Source organism: Lithobates pipiens, unplaced genomic scaffold (genome assembly GCF_037356315.1).
Source record: "Lithobates pipiens isolate NorthernLeopardFrog02 unplaced genomic scaffold, aLitPip1_a1.2 Scaffold_13, whole genome shotgun sequence".
Lineage (NCBI taxonomy): Eukaryota > Metazoa > Chordata > Amphibia > Anura > Ranidae > Lithobates > Lithobates pipiens.
The window spans coordinates 363,230,774-363,246,703 of NW_027507718.1; the positions used below are offsets into that span (position 1 = coordinate 363,230,774).

The following is a 15,930-nucleotide window of genomic DNA, read 5'->3' on the forward strand; positions in this document are numbered from 1 at the left end:
GCCAACCACGTTCACAAATAAAATACAATACTGTGAGCCATTGATTTATATAGAATGTTTAATGTTGGTACACACCAACAATTCGGCTCAGTTCACATATATGCGAAACTGATGCATTTTTAAGCAAATCCGATTTGCATAATGTGAATCAGATCGACTTTCAATGGAGCTGGTTCATACATGAGCAGATCGGCCGCAGTCCATTTTTGAAGAGGATCCTGTGCGATGTTGGGTCCGATTTAGGTGCGAACTTGAGTAAAAATTTGCACTTGAACCGGTGAACAAAACCGCACCAGACTCCGGACTGAAAACTGCAGCCGGACATGTGTGTACCCAGCCTAACAAAAACATAGGAGCTTTGTATCTAATCTTCTGACAATTAGCCCAATTAAAGGCAGTACCAGGCCCTCTTGTCCCCTCATTATGCTCTCTCTCTCTCTTATGCCCTGTACACACGGCCACACATTCCGCCGACAAAATCCGTTGGATTTTTTCAGACGAATTTTGGCCCAAACTTGTCTTGCATACACACGGTCGCACAAAGTTGTTGGAAAATCCGATCGTTCAGAACGAGGTGACATACAACACGTACGATGGGACTATAAAGAGGCCAGTAGCCAATAGCTTTCGTCTCGTAATTTATTCTGAGCATGCGTGGCACTTTGTGTGTCGGAATTGTCCACACATGATTGGAATATAAACGATCGGATTTTGTTGTCGGAAAATTTTAGATCCACATCTCAAACTTTGTGTGTCGGAAATTCCAATGGAAAAAGTCAGATGGAGCTCACACACAACAGTCCAACTGCACATTTGCCATTGGAAAGTCCGACCGTGTGTACAGGGCATAACTAATAAGGCAGATGGCATGTCTAGTTCACATGTGTGGCTATCATTAAACTTAGCCCTCTGTGCAATCTAATTTGCTTAACAAACAGATTTAGTAGATTTGCCAATATATGTGTATGTGCACACCCAAAGTCAAGCCATTCCGTTTTTATGTATAGAGCCAGTTTAGCACGTTATAGTTAGAGAACACTGACCCAGGATACATGCATGTATAAACTGCTGTGTCCAGGAAAAAAGCAAGAATGCATGACAAGCTGAAAGGCCAGACCACTGTTTGACTGTTTGGGTATAATGAGTACACGAAAAGCAGGAAGATAAACATACATTAACGCACAGCTGACTGCTATGGAATGCGTGTTATGGACAAAGCATTCATACTTCTGTCAATTACAATTAGTTAGCAAAAGAAACATTGCAAGCTATTTCCTGTAGAGAATGAATGTTTTTCTAAATAATATAATATGTTACTGTTTCCTCAATTGTGGGTAATGGCAGTTTCTTAATTCACTAAATGCCCTTCAATAGTTTACTTTTGATAAGCTGTTTGTTAATGAATATTGTGGCTCCATGGGCACATTCCACTGAAAAAAAAAAAAGTTTTTTTGGCATTGAACATCAGTTAAATTGTGTGTATTAGGTGAAACGTATAAAGCTATATATGGAGAAACTGCATATTCCCCATTCTCTCAATCTGTGATCTCTCAATAATTTGAACTCTAAATATGTAGATGTAAGAAGACATATGTACCTGTGTATTTATATCATCTTCTGGTTCTTGCAAATTAAACACTGTTGCAGCATTGTCTGCTCCCAGCAACCGCCGAGCCATTTTCTCTTCATACGTCAATTTCTAAGAACATAGGAGAGATATAAATATTACATTTTTAGTCACTTATTACTTGCCTTTGTAAGTTTAGTGCATGACATTATAAAAGAAATATAACCAATGTCTAACTTTAAAAAGAAAGTGAAAGGATAACTGACATTTTCTTTGTAACACAATATGAATAATAAGTGCTTAGTTTTGCAGTCACTATAATACCGGTTGACCGTTGTTCAGGAGCTCCTCTTTGAAGCGCAGCTTCCTCTCGAGGTCCTGTATCACTGCATCTTTTGTTCCCTGGATCTCTTCATCAGAGGCTATGCGGGCGGTCCGGCCACTCTTCCTTGGGAAGCCACTACCAAAGGAAATATTGGTGGTAATTTACATTCATGTGAGGCCAACACAAATGACATTTCAAACCAATTTTAACCCTAAATAATGTCTTATTCTAGTATTACTTCTACATATAAAGTAACCCTAACTGAAAGAAATAAAGTATTATAAAAAGTTTTTTTTTACATTTGTAATTTATCACTTCTTGTCCTGCAGACTCAATAGGAGTTGTAAAGAATTAATCCACAGACTGTTGTCTTGGGAACAAGTGTTCTCATTGGATGATTTGCTCTCTTTTTGCATTCTCGTGGCAACTTTGAGATTTATCCCCCATACACACGATCAGAAATTCCGCCAGCAAAAGTCCGATGTGAGCTTTCGGTCAGAAATTCTGACCGTGTGTATGCTCCATCGGACTTTTGGTGGCGGAATTCCCGCCAGCAAAAGATTGAGAGCAGGTTCTCAATTTTTCGGTCAGAAGGGTCCATGCACAGCAGACCTAAAAAATGCTGTTTCTACAGGAGTTTTCGGCAGAAAAATGCTAACCCCTCCTAAATGCCTGTACAAAAATGCTCTATATGTCCAGTGTGCATGGACCCTTAGATCCAGTGATTTCTGTCGTATTCCAATTGACCTCCATAGTTCATTGGTCACGGTTTTCTTCTAGTATACAGTCCACCCAGGTAGAGGTGTGAAATCTGGCATTAAAAAGGTTTCTACTTTCAAACAGAGAAGACAAATAGTGCTTGCCCCCACCCTACTTTCATCTCTTATTTCTCCCAGTCACCTGATCTGTGACTGTGTTAAGGCAGATCTGAGCCTGTTAAGAGTACTAGGTGCTATATAAGCCATAAATAAAAAGTAAATTCATCTGATCAGTCGGTAAAGTGTTCATTCACATACAATAAAAAGTACACTATTTAAATAATTTAGTTTAATATTTATACTCCTATGCATATTCAGAGGTCAGCTGTTGCTTTGCACAGATCACAGTCCTAATGTGGTGATGCAGGATGAGGGTTTTATTAAACAAATAATTTAAATTCCTATTGAACAACTCTTAGGTGCAGCACCTATATCAATCAGTCAGAATTATCAATATCTTATGTAAAGTAAATTGAGATTTTTGCTATTATATTTACCCTTAAATTACACCTAAAGTGGAACTTTATGCTAAAAAAATAAAAATGGGCAAATTAAAGTTACACCTCACTGCTACACATGCCTCCCAATAGGGGGGGGGGGGGGAATCCTTTTACAATAAAGGTTTTACATACATAAAGCACTGCTGCCAAATGTTTTGTCTCATCCTGGTAAAACGATACATTTGAAAAACAACAGTCTAAAAGGAGCTGTAAAGGCAGAAGGTTTTTTATCTTAATGCCGTCTATGCATTAAGATAAAAAAACTTTTGTGTGTAGCAGCCCTCCCCTCCAAACCCCCTAATTATTTACCTGAGCCCCTTCTCTCTCCAGCGATGTCCACAATCCCCTTAGCCATCCAGGGCACTCCTCCTGATCGGCTGAGACAGAGCAGTGGCACCATTGGCTCCCACGGCTGTCAATCAAAGTCAGCCAGCCAATCAGGGGTGAGGGGGCGGGGTCAGGCCATGGGTCCTTGTCTGAAAAGATACACAGAGCTCTGACTCGGCTTAGGTGCCTCCTGTAGCAAGCTGCTGGCTGAGGGGCACTCAAAGGAGGGAAGGGCTAGGAAAAGCAAAGAGGGACCTGAGAAGAGGAGGACCTGGGCTGTTCTGTGCAAAACTAGGTAACGAGGTAAGTATAACATTTTTGTTATTTATTTATTGATTTTAGAATAACTTTAAAGTGTAAACCCACATGAAAAAAAGACCTGCAAGACAAATGAATAGTGAGCTAGTATGCATAGCATACTAGCTCATTATGTAATACTCACCTGAGATCAAAACCCCCCACTGCGGTACCTGTACACAGCACTACAACATTTCTCTCCGGAGTTACTTCCGGATATCACAGCTCTGGCGCTGTGATTGGCCGGAGCTACGATTACGTCACTTCCGCGCATGCACAAGGGAGCTGCTGGTAACGACACACTCACTGAAGCAAACAGCACATACGTGCCATTGCTTTAGCGCGCATGTGCCCATGATGTTGGCACATGAAGATACAGGGGATATCTCCTAAACCGTGCAGGTTTAGGAGATATGCGGGGTAGCTACAGGTAAGCCTCATTATAGGATTGTAAGGGTTTACAACCACATTAATGGCTGGATCACCATGTGAAAATAAAGGAAAGAAAGAAAGCTAATGTGGCTATTATATCTAAGAATTAGTAAGCTGCCATATACAGTAATACATTTTTGCTTTAGGGTTTAATACTACTTTAAGTGTCAACAGTCAACAGTGTTAGATGTGGACTGACAGTACACAAAAGTATACATCATATTTCCTTCCATCTAAAATGGTAACAATTCTCTGCTGACCTCTAGTAGTCCAGCTAAGGGCAATAATTTTGTGGCTTAATCTACGGCACTTTAATTGAAACAAGCTTCAAATCTGGGGTTGCCCTTGCCCATAAATCATGTGAAGCCCTTTCATTTCCAAAAGTTCCTTCACTGGCAGACTTTTGGTTTTGCATGCACCTATCACTTCTTAGTGGTGGCCACAGCCATTTTGAAAGCTGCCAAATGTTTAACAGGATACAATATTTAAATTCAGTAGCAACTAATGATAGATATCAGGCTTGGGAGAAAAACCGATAATGCAAGTTTTTATTTATAATATTCAAACTCAGCTATGTGGCCTACCCACCCACAATATCCTACCCGCTCTACCGCCAAGTCCATCATATCTGTTATATAACATAAATGGTTTATAGTGTTTTGGGGTGACAAATCTGTTAACGAATTATATGCTTCATACTCTCAAATCTTAATTTAGTAATACTAGAAATTTAGCAGGAAACCATTCCAAGTCACTGATGGAAAAGTTGGATTTAACAAAACTAGTGCAACATCTGTGTTGCTTGAAACGTCAGAAACATCTAAGTTGCCCATAATACCTAGTTAATAGCAGCTCTCATTTATTTCTAGGCCACAATAAATAAAAGCATATCTCTGTATTGTAGCTATGGCCATTACCTTCTCCAGTTTTCATAAATTGAGTTAAATTGAGTTAAGTTTTTATTTGGGGCTGTATATAAGAACTATGATTTTATTTAAGCAATAAGCTCAACATTCTTTTTTTCGCTACAGCTATAGAAAATCCATCATATGTTTCCATGGTTGACTTACTGCCATGGTTTTTAACTGAACAGTATAAAAAGAAGGAAACAAAGTTCTACTAAAGATACTGCCCCAGAGAAAGCAGAAAAACGAATCAGGTCGCAGCTTGAAAATATTTAGTCTCTAAGATAACACATCCCGAGGAAAATGATAAAGAAAGTATAAAGTAAAAATACCAATTATACCCTAAACTGACAATATTTCATAAAGAATTTCTTCTTCTCAGTTTCTGAAAAGTAGAGCGTTACGAGGATATCACAAAATTGCATGGCCCCCACCATTGGCAGCTGGAATTACAATAACGAAATCCAGATTGTACTCAATACACATTTGAAATTCCTTGCTGGTTACATACAGATGGATGATAGTTTCCAATTTTGTTTTAATCTTTTTCTAAAACCATCCAAAATCAATATATTTTTATGAATTGCTATCAATAAAGCAAAGTTAACTTTTAATATTTTAACTATTTAACTTTTAAGAGTTACATTGTATACCTAAAACTTTAAGACTGTTTCATTATATATTTTTTTCTAAGTGGATCCTGTGACTGCCAACCTCTTTAACCACCTGCTGACTGCACACAGTAAATATACTGTGAACAGGCCGCATGCACAGGCACAGTCACATGCATGTACTGTACATGACTGGGCTTTTTCTGGGTTTGATTAGACACAGCTTGAGTTTTTGCAGCAGATTTCAGCTGAAACCTGCTGATCGACTGTACCCAATCACACAAAGAGTTATTTTTTTTACAAACACACAGGACTCTGTACATAGGAACAGTGATCTGGCAGTTTCTTCTCCCTGAAAAGCAGGGAGAAAAACAGCCAGCTTAGTAAGTAAAAACAACACACATTACACTAGTTAGGCGCACAGTTAACCCCTTGATTTTCCCTAGATGTTAACCCCTTTCCAATCATTGTCGTTAGTACAGTGTCAGTGTACAATATTATCACTAATCACTGTATTAGTGTCACTAGCAACATCAGTGTCAGTTATTGACCCTCCCAGCCAGTGTCTGTTAATTCCACATTGCCTGCCACCTTATGACAGTCCCACTATAAGTCGCTGATCGCCGCTAGTACAGTACATAGCCTATAGTTGCATAAATTCCAATATATATACCATAGTTTGTAGACACTATAACTTTTGCACAAACCAATTAATATACACTTCTAAATTTATGAATTTTATTTTCTTATTTTTTGATTGGATTTTTTTTATAACAGAAAGTAGAAAATAGCGTGTTTTTTTTTTAAATTTTTTTCATTTATATAATGAAAAATAAAAAAGTAGTGATGGAATACACACCAAAAGAAAGCTTTATTTGAGTGAAAAAAAAAATATATAAAAATGTAATTTTGCATACAGTGTTGCATAACTGTACAATTGCCAGTTAAAGTAGCACTATGCTGAATAGCAAAGATTGCCCTGGTCACAAAGAGGGTAAAACCTTTCAGAGGTCAAATGGGTAAATAAAATTCCCCCCAAAAAAAAAAAAAATATCAGAAAGAAGGACCTTTATATTTTGGTTCACCTCAGGTAGACAACAGGCATATATAGGGCCTGTGTTAATGGGCGTTTTTACACCATTAGCACTTCTTTCCCTATAAATGGGAATGGCAAGGCAAAAAACAGGCCAATGCAGCTTAGGAGGTCAGGTCAGAAGGAGGTCAACTTCAGGTCAGATGCACCTCAGTGAATGTTAAATGGTCACAGAAGACCCTCAAACTGATCTGAAATTGAAGCTACTCTAAATGCAATTGTACACAAGCTGCATTCCCCCATCAACACAAGTCCAAAGCCCATTGACATAGGCCTACAGTCTTGCTGGCACAAAACAAACTGCTCAGCATTAACAATGGCACGTGCAAGGGAAAAGGATCAAGGCATTCTGATTAATCTTATCTGCCAGAAGTACAGACGGATGTAAATAAACAATTTAACTGACCGATATGTATAAGAAGAACAGATTTTCGTCAGAAATTATGTTCCAATCAAGAGACAAAGCCTTAAAGTGGACCTTCACCCTTTATTTGAACTTCTCCCCTCTCCACCCCTCCTCCCATCCTCTTCACAAATCTGCATTTTTTTTCTTTTTTTTATAATTTACCTTCTTTTGGGAAAAATGCACGGCCCTACCCTCAATGCAAGTAATTTGCCTAGATGAATGACATAGTGCTCACTAGGCCTTCTGTGATATAAACACCACATATCCCGGGATGCCTTTAGACATTCATTCTGAATTACTGTATTAAGGGGGCAGGCCTAGCAGCATGTCATCACAAGACCCCGTCGGCTGAACCTGGAAGAGCCGTCAGGTCTCTCAATGACGTCACAAGTAAGATGGCGACGCGAGACTCAGCAGTGTCTGCTGACAGAAGGATGTCAATGGAACAACACCGCATCTGGTGGCTGGATGAGTATTTGAACTCTGGCTAGGACAACAGAAGGTAAGCAGGGGCCGAGAAAAGTAAAATGGCAGGGGGGAGTAAGCCAAAGGTCCTCTTTAGGTCTTTAGGCTGACCATAGATGGGTGGAATTTCCAATGAAAAAATCTTAGAATAAGAATGTTCCAAGAAAGATTTTTTTTCTAACCTGTAGTTCTATAGCAGGGCAGAAAATGTTTCTTGAATGAACAAATTTTGAACAGTGTATGTGGTTTTCACTCAGTAAAGTCCATTCATTTCAAAATCAAATTTTAGAAGCAAACAAAAGCTTTTGAACATTGCAACATCACTGTATCAAGCTGATGCTCAGGTAAGTATTAGGGGGGCTGCTGCACACAGAAGGATTTCTATCTTAAAGTGGATATAAACCCACTGTCATCATTTCTAATTTAATAACATAGGGCATATATAGAAGGATATACATGCCTCTTGCATGTATCCTTACCTGTCATAATTCACCCCTTTAGCTTAGTGGAGCTGTGGGCGATCTGCTATCCAGCGCTCGGGGGGTAGAGTCGTGACGTCAGAGAACTCCTCCACCCACCACTACACTACCCCGGCCAGAGACTAAAGTGTACGCACAGGAGTGGCAGAGTGCATTCTGTGAAGATGCTCACGGCCCCATGTCACTCCTGTCACTCCTGCACATGTGCACATACTCCGCAGTCTACATAGGACACAAGGAGGGGGATGGGAATTACACATAATGCGTCTCTAAGCCCCTGTACACACGGTCGGAGATTTTGCCAACCAAATCCGTCGGATTTTGCCCGTCGGATTTAGTACGACGGATTGTGTCCGAAACTGTTGCATACACACGGTCGGGCCAAGTTGGCGAAAAATACGATCTTTCAGAATGTGATGACGTAATTTCGTTACGATGGGACTACATTCAGGCTAGTAGCCAATAGCTTTGATGTAGGAATTTGATCTGAGCATGCGTGGCACTTGGTCCGATGAAAATGCTCTACACATGATCGGATTAGGTCCGCCTGGCCCAGTTGGTCGGGAAATATTTCCAACATGTTGGAAAATTGGGTCGGACGGAGATTCGGACGGAATCAGTCCGATGCATACCACACACAGTCGGATTATCTGACGTCACGGTCCGATAAGACTCATTCCGACAGATTCTCCGACCGTGTGTACAAGGGCTAAGGATCGTACATGAGATATGTAAATCACCTGTCACTCACAACATGGGGAAGAACTGACTGGTATTTCTCTGTCCATTTCTATCTCACTGAAAATAGTTAAGAGCTAGATTAACTCTTTGTAGCAAGACTGGGCACAGATGACATTAAATCCTATACTGTACAAGTTACAAGCCTTAATTTAAAAAAAAATTGAGGTTTACATCCACTTTAATGCATAGGATGCATTAAGATAAAAACACTTCTGCCTTTACTTCACTTTAGGTAGCTTTAAGGGCAATAATGGGCTTGGAGACAAGAAGGCATTTGCCCATTGGGCCTGTCCAAATAAGTTATGTTTGGCTGGTGGCCCTGAGAATACTTCACCACTCAGAGATCGATCAGATCAAGAACCACAGTCTGTTACACATGCTGGATATTATATAGGTACCTGCTCCCTGTTCAGACCTATGATCACAGAATCTGGCAGAGGGGCATCTCTGATGTAAAGTGACCAAATACTGAGAGCATCATGGCACACTTTGCATGTTATACTTTCTTTATTCAGAAAAAGTTATCTCTACCATGAAAGAGCCACTTGGCTACTTTGCCTTCCAGGCATATAAGCTTGAATTCAGGGTCAATGGAAGTGTTTGTGGAATTGTTCTATTAACTGTACTGTACTAGAGGGTTAGCTTTTTATATAAAAAAAAATAATAATAATAATAATACCACTTACAGCAATGGGATGCTTTATAAAGTTCCTAAAGAACCTCTGTACAGTATACAAATACTATAAGGTCCAAGCACACAGTTTCAAATATATATTTTCTAACAGTACATCATTCTTGCAATGAGCTTGTAATGAAATGTTCCTAACAGCCAATAGATTTAATTGTGCCAAGAGCTGGTCACATTAAGTAATTTTTGATTACTTAAGCTGTGTGAGCAATACAGTCACAGCTGGAAGTCACTGTTCTTGTTAGGAGTTATTTCTCAAACTTTGGCAATCTCTGAAGTGTGACCTGGCAAACATGTTGTGATTCTAAGACAAGGTGGCAACATTTCAGATAGCAGCAATCTGTAACTTGAGAATGTGTTTCTTTATTTTACAGTGTATATAGTACACTTCTGTAGTAATGGTAATGATAATTATTGTCAGAGCTCATAAGGGAACTCAGGAGAATGCAGTTATATAATGGCAAGGGGTGCTGGAGAGTCTATTAATGCTGGCTGCTGGGGGATTTATTGTCACTGGGAGGGATCTATTGTTGTGGGGGTCTATTGTTGCTGGGGAGGTCTTATGTTGCTGGGAGGGTCGATTGTTTCTGGGAGGTATCTACTGTTGAGGGAGCGGCCTATTGTAGGTGGCTGCTGGAAGGTCTACTGACCCTGGCTGTTGGGAGATGTATTTTTGCTGGCTGGGGTCTATTGTTTTCGGGGTTGCTGGGTTGGGGTGGAACCAAGGGACGGTGCTCAGAGGTGGGTAGGGGCAGAAACAAAGAGCAACTTGGAAGGGGGTAGTGTCTGCACCTCTTCTCTGAGAAAAAAAAAAACCCTGATTGTTGTACATGTACAGTAAGTGAAGTACACTGCCAATACAGTTAATCTCCCTGTCTGCCTGCATCGCTATCTTCCTAATATCGTCTGTCTACCAAATCAAATTGAACTGTAAAAACATATACATAGACAAAGTGAAGGAAAATATACTCACGGAGGCATAACACCTTTTGGTAGTCCAAGTTCGTTGAAAAAGACAGGTGATGGCTGCGATGGCAACATGGAACTGAGGAAGGCCGCAGGGCTGTGGCTGGAGCTAGAGCCTCTGGTTGTTGGAGACTGAGATGGACTGTATGAAGGAGAAGGTCCAGATCCAGGAAGTGGTGGAGGAGGTGGAGGAAGAGGAAATGAATCCTGGGAAGAATAGTTTGCAGTTGGACTCATCACAGGAGGTGGAGGAGGAGGTGGAGATGAGGAGGTTGGCGACCAAAACTGTTCACCTTCAGGGGAGAATGGCTGGGAGAAAGGTTGCACGGGAGCCCTGGTAAACTGATTTTGAGGTGTTGAGGGTGATATTGGGGATGGGATGCTGGAGGTAGAGGAACCTGAAGATGGTGTAATGCAGCCTGGTGCATTGCTCATGTTCTGGGCTGCAATAAACTGTTTAGGCCGAGCATAGTTGAAGGAGCTTGCTGACTGCATGGCAGGAGAACTGTGGGAGTTGAGAACACTCATTTGCACTGGTGGGGTGATAAGCTGACTGGCCTCCAGTTCCTGGAAGGAAGGTGGAGGCGGGAAGGATGGTGAGGGTGGTGTGCTTTGCTGATGACTGGCTTGTTGCTTCAAAGTAGCAGATTCCTTCTCTTGACGTATCTGATTTTGTAGTTGCAGCAGTGTCTGAGAATCCCTGGACAAGAGAGAGAGATAAAAAAAAAAGAAAAATTATGAACAGGGAAATGGTATGCATGGCATCTGTGCAGTGTGTTCAACAGAAACTACAGAAGGAATGCTGCAGTGTATTCCTATCAACTGCTTTAAGTAAGAAACAGAGTTCTAAAGAAAATAAACTTATAAAATATTCAAAGGATGTAGTGGCTGGTGTCCTCTTTTGTAATAGACATCAGGAGGCTATTCCCTTTGCAAGAGAATTTTTCCCAGATCTTAATGAATGTGGTGAAATTTCACTTTACACAGAATACTCAATCATGTGCAAGGAAATTTAAACAAAAACATTTTGGCTTGCACGTGATTGGATGATGCAGCGGAGCTTCACCTCATTTACTGAACTCTATGGAAAATGATCTCGCAGAGTGCAACTTCTCTTGTGAAGTGATCAGTCTATTTGCCTTTAGTAAAACAAACCCTAGATATCCAATCCCGAATGTGTCACATTTCTGACAACTGCACTCAGATTACACTGAAGATAAAACATATTAAGAGTAGAAAACGACTGGGAGCACAATAATACATTCACAAGAAATGTACTTTTTGTGGGACTTTCTGATCATTTTTAGCTTCAATATGATAAACTTCGAGGCCCTTGTAGTTGGATAAGATGATCAGCAAGGCACAGCCATTGTGCATCATTGTTAAGCAGGAAAAGTGAATGAGTACAGGTAATTAGTGAATATAGATTTCCCCATGAACCTATTGTCCTGTCTTTCTAAACCTTTTTACCCCAGAAGAACCACCCAAAATAATTTCCGGGTCTCGTAGAATAGTCACTAAAACCAATTTTTTGGAAACGAATGGCAAAAATGGCCCTTACAAACCACTTTGACCTACAGGTAAGCCTAGATTAAGGCTTACCTGTAGGTCCAAGAAATATCTCCTAAACCTACATGTTTTAGGAGATATTTACTAAAAGACAGTCACCGTTGTCTACGGCGCACGCACTGTTGACAGCGGCGAGCAGGCGCACTATCGCCGTTAGCAGCATGCCACTGCTAATGGCAAAATGCCGTTAGTGGCGGCACCTTTGCGCCAACAGGAGTGACGCCATCGCTGCTCCGGCGCTGTGAGTGGCCAGAGCAGCGATACCCAGAAGAAGATGGACGCTCCATACTACAGGGGACAGCGGTGACTTCGCTGGCTCCTGTGTCCGTTAAGTGACATATAATGGGCTACTATGCGATGCATAGTAGTACATTATGCTTTACCTTTGCAGGGAGACAAAGAAGAAGTAAACCCATCAGGGTTTACTTCCTCTTTAATAAACATTTATTTATTTAAGTATTCATTTATTACAGGTACATATATAGTGCTGGCAATTTACGTAGCACATTATATAAATACTGTATATTCACATGAGTTCCTGCCCTCAAGGAGCTATGGCCCTTAACTCACATTCGTACATACACATACTAGGGCCTATGTCTGACAGGAGCCAATTAACCTACCAGCATGTCTTTAGAGTGTGGGAGGAAACCGGAGTACTCAGCGTAAACCCACATAGGCACAAGGAGAACATGCAGTCTCTGTGTAAGTACTGTCGTGGTCGGAATTCAAACCGATGACCCTAGTGCTGCTAGTAGGAAGAATGTAACCTTACAGTGGTGGTCAAAATGACACCCTTACAGACAGCTGAAAAAAGATTATTGAGTTCATACTGCTGGCTTTGCCAAGTGGCATTGGTCCTGGAACTATAGCAGGTCAGTCCTCCACAGCTTAAAGAGCCCTATCAGTCTGTGGAAAAACCCAAGGGTTCTGTGACACCTTGTTAGAGAACATCTGCTACAGAATTACAAACTGGTCAAGGAAACACATATTTAAACATAGAAAAAAAATAAAAAAATAAAATTGATTTTATAGACAAAATGTAGTGTGCACTGTTTCCATTAATATTTAATTGGCACATAGTGGTCGTATGTTTAGATTTTTTATTTTTTTTGTTATGCTTAATGTCTTACTGTGACACTTGAATGTACTATGTTTTTTGTATCACTTCCTGTATACAGTACTTGATATGATACAATGGGACTGTTATTTTTGACTCTCAGGTTTCTTTTCCTTGTTTCTAGATCTATCTGTGTACTTTTTATCTTTTTAAAAAATCTATAAAAATACAATTATTTAAAAAAATATTAAATCGGCAATCATCTTTCAGTGTTTGGATTGCTTCAAGTTGCTTAAAGAATATGTAAACCCCACATTATATATTCCTGATATGTGCCTACTGTACCATGTGCTTGTATGAAAAAGTATTCTGTTCTCTTTGTATTGCTTCCTTTGTGTGAAATCCCTGGAGTTCCTGCCAGTAACCCCAGTAACCCTGTTTTCCTATCAAAAACTGACCATGCTAAGCAGGAGAGCACCATGTGGTCAGTTTTCTGGCTGTGCTGAGAACTCAGCCTCCATTGACCACACTTGCCCTGACATGCCCCCCCAGCACAGCCAGTCACTGAGAGAGCTGCTGTTTCTCCTCCCCAGCTCTCAAAAATGTTTTGCCTTTTATTTCTACTGAACGGGTTACTTTAACAGTGAAATCTAATTGGTTACTATCATTCACTGCACTCCGGACATCTGCTCATTGATTTATCTTACAAATAACCCTAATACATTTTTTACATTTGACAAATCCTAGTGACGAAGGAGCGGGGGCGGGACCAAGTCCCACTGTCTGTGTCAATTGCCGCAGCAGTGAGGCTCGGGAGCGAGTACGCACGAGTGCCCCAATGGGAAGCGGCCTCCCATGGGGGCACTGGACAGAGGGGAGGGGCCACAGAGGGGAGGGGAAAGGAGAGCTGGCGGGGGGTCCTGAAAAGAGAAGGTTCATGGACGCTCTGTGTAATTCCATTGCATAGAGCAAGGTTAGGTATAGACATGTTTGTTATTTATTTTTATTTTTTTAACCTTCACAATCCCTTTTTTTTTTTTTTTTTTTTTTTTTTACATTTTCACAGCAGAAAAAAAGAAAACACTGTAGCCAACTATTTCTTAAATCAAAAGCTTTGATTTCTCTCTTCAGCTGATATGCTGACTTTTCATAACATTTGGTTAGAGTTTGCCTTATTTAGTTCTTTCAATCCTGCTACATGTTCAGAAAGTAGATTATGGCAGAGAAAAGGGATGTAGAGGAAACAGAATGTTGCCTTATTTGTACAGAGGACAGAAAGCTGGCAAGTAAAGGGAAGCTAGAATCATGGGAGGGCCCTCTGACCCCTGGGACAGCTTCACCCCCACAGTTACACCCAATGTGACACTATATTAAAATTTGTCTCATTTTATTTTTACTTTTTTGGGTGTTACAGGCATGCAAACCTCCATAGAAACAGTGCATAATTTAAATGTACTATCCTGTCTGAATGACCCTTATACATTAAAGGACACAAAATAAAAAAATAAAAATTATATTGAAAGCAGATAAAATATTAAAAATTTTACAACAATCAGGAAAATTCCCCAGTTTACTCCTTAGGCCTTCTGAGATAACAGGAACGTGTCTCTTTGACAACATAAACCAGCTGGCAGCTAGGCGATAACATTACTGAAAGCAAGGCTACAAATATCAATCATGACCAGGTTCATCCCACAGACACTACTCTATGCATGATAGAAGGCTAATTCATCAACGCTGATGGAAATATACAAAGCATTGCACTGAAAGACTCCAACAGCATTGGTTTTGTATTTTTATATCGCTTGTTTAAAAATTGGAAAGTGATTGATTTGATACATAGACACACCTTTGTACCTGTTAAAAAAAAAAATTATCTGCGCATTGTAAAAGCGAGCTATAATACAAAGATTGGTATGGCAACAAATTCATGGGCTGATGTAAGCTTACATAAGGCCAGAAAGTATAAAACTTCTCCACAGTCTTCATAAATAGCTACACTTATGGCTTCAACTTTTAAGAAAACATACCGTATTTATTGGCGTACAACACGCACCTTTTTCCCCCTAAAATCAGGGGGAAATCGGGGGTGCGTGTTATACGCCGATCCCCACTGTTTCTAACCCTTTCTACCGTTCTCGGCGGGTTTCGGGTATTTTCGGCCGCACTCGCCCGTTTTCGGCTATCTTCGGCTGTTCTCGGCTATTTTCAGCCGTTCTCGGCTATTTTCGGCCACACTCAGCCATTCTCAGCAGCTTTCAGAAAGCCGCTGAGAACGGCTGAGTGTGGCCAAAAATAGCCGAGAACGGCCGAGTGCGTCCGAAAATACCCGAAAGCCGCTGAGAACGGCCGAGAACTACCAATCGCCGCCAAGTTACACAGGACATGCGCTCTGTATCTCGGCGGTGCCATTTTTAAACGACAAAGACACTGACAAGACTGCAAATGACTGACAAGGCTGCAAATGATTGATAAGGCTAAATGGAAGGCTGCAAATGACTGTCAAGGCTGCAATGCAAGACTGCAATGGAAGGCTGCAATGCAATGCAAGGCTGCAAATGACTGACAAGGCTGCAATGCAAGGCTGCAAATGACACTGAAAAGGCTACATTGATGGGCATTTAAATGTAAGTTGTTTTTCTTAAACTTCCCTCCTAAAAGTTTTTTTCTTTTAAATTCCCTCCTAAACTTGGAGTGCGTGTTATACGCCGATAAATACGGTAATATGCGCCTGAAATTTA

The 15,930-nt window shown here is 40.6% G+C and overlaps 1 protein-coding gene across 4 annotated transcripts in view; it reads right to left on the bottom strand.

The window, feature by feature from the left end:
* PALLD (palladin, cytoskeletal associated protein) overlaps positions 1–15,930 on the bottom strand; it is a 451,294-nt gene that overhangs the window by 62,502 nt on the left and 372,862 nt on the right. For all 4 annotated transcript variants that reach the window (XM_077477177.1, XM_077477176.1, XM_077477178.1 and 1 more), the window contains 3 exons: positions 10,568–11,260; positions 1,892–2,027; positions 1,598–1,699 (listed from right to left, as the gene is read on the bottom strand). In XM_077477177.1, the coding sequence (XP_077333303.1) occupies positions 1,598–1,699; positions 1,892–2,027; positions 10,568–11,260 (931 nt within the window). The remainder of the gene's footprint in view (positions 1–1,597; positions 1,700–1,891; positions 2,028–10,567; positions 11,261–15,930) is intronic.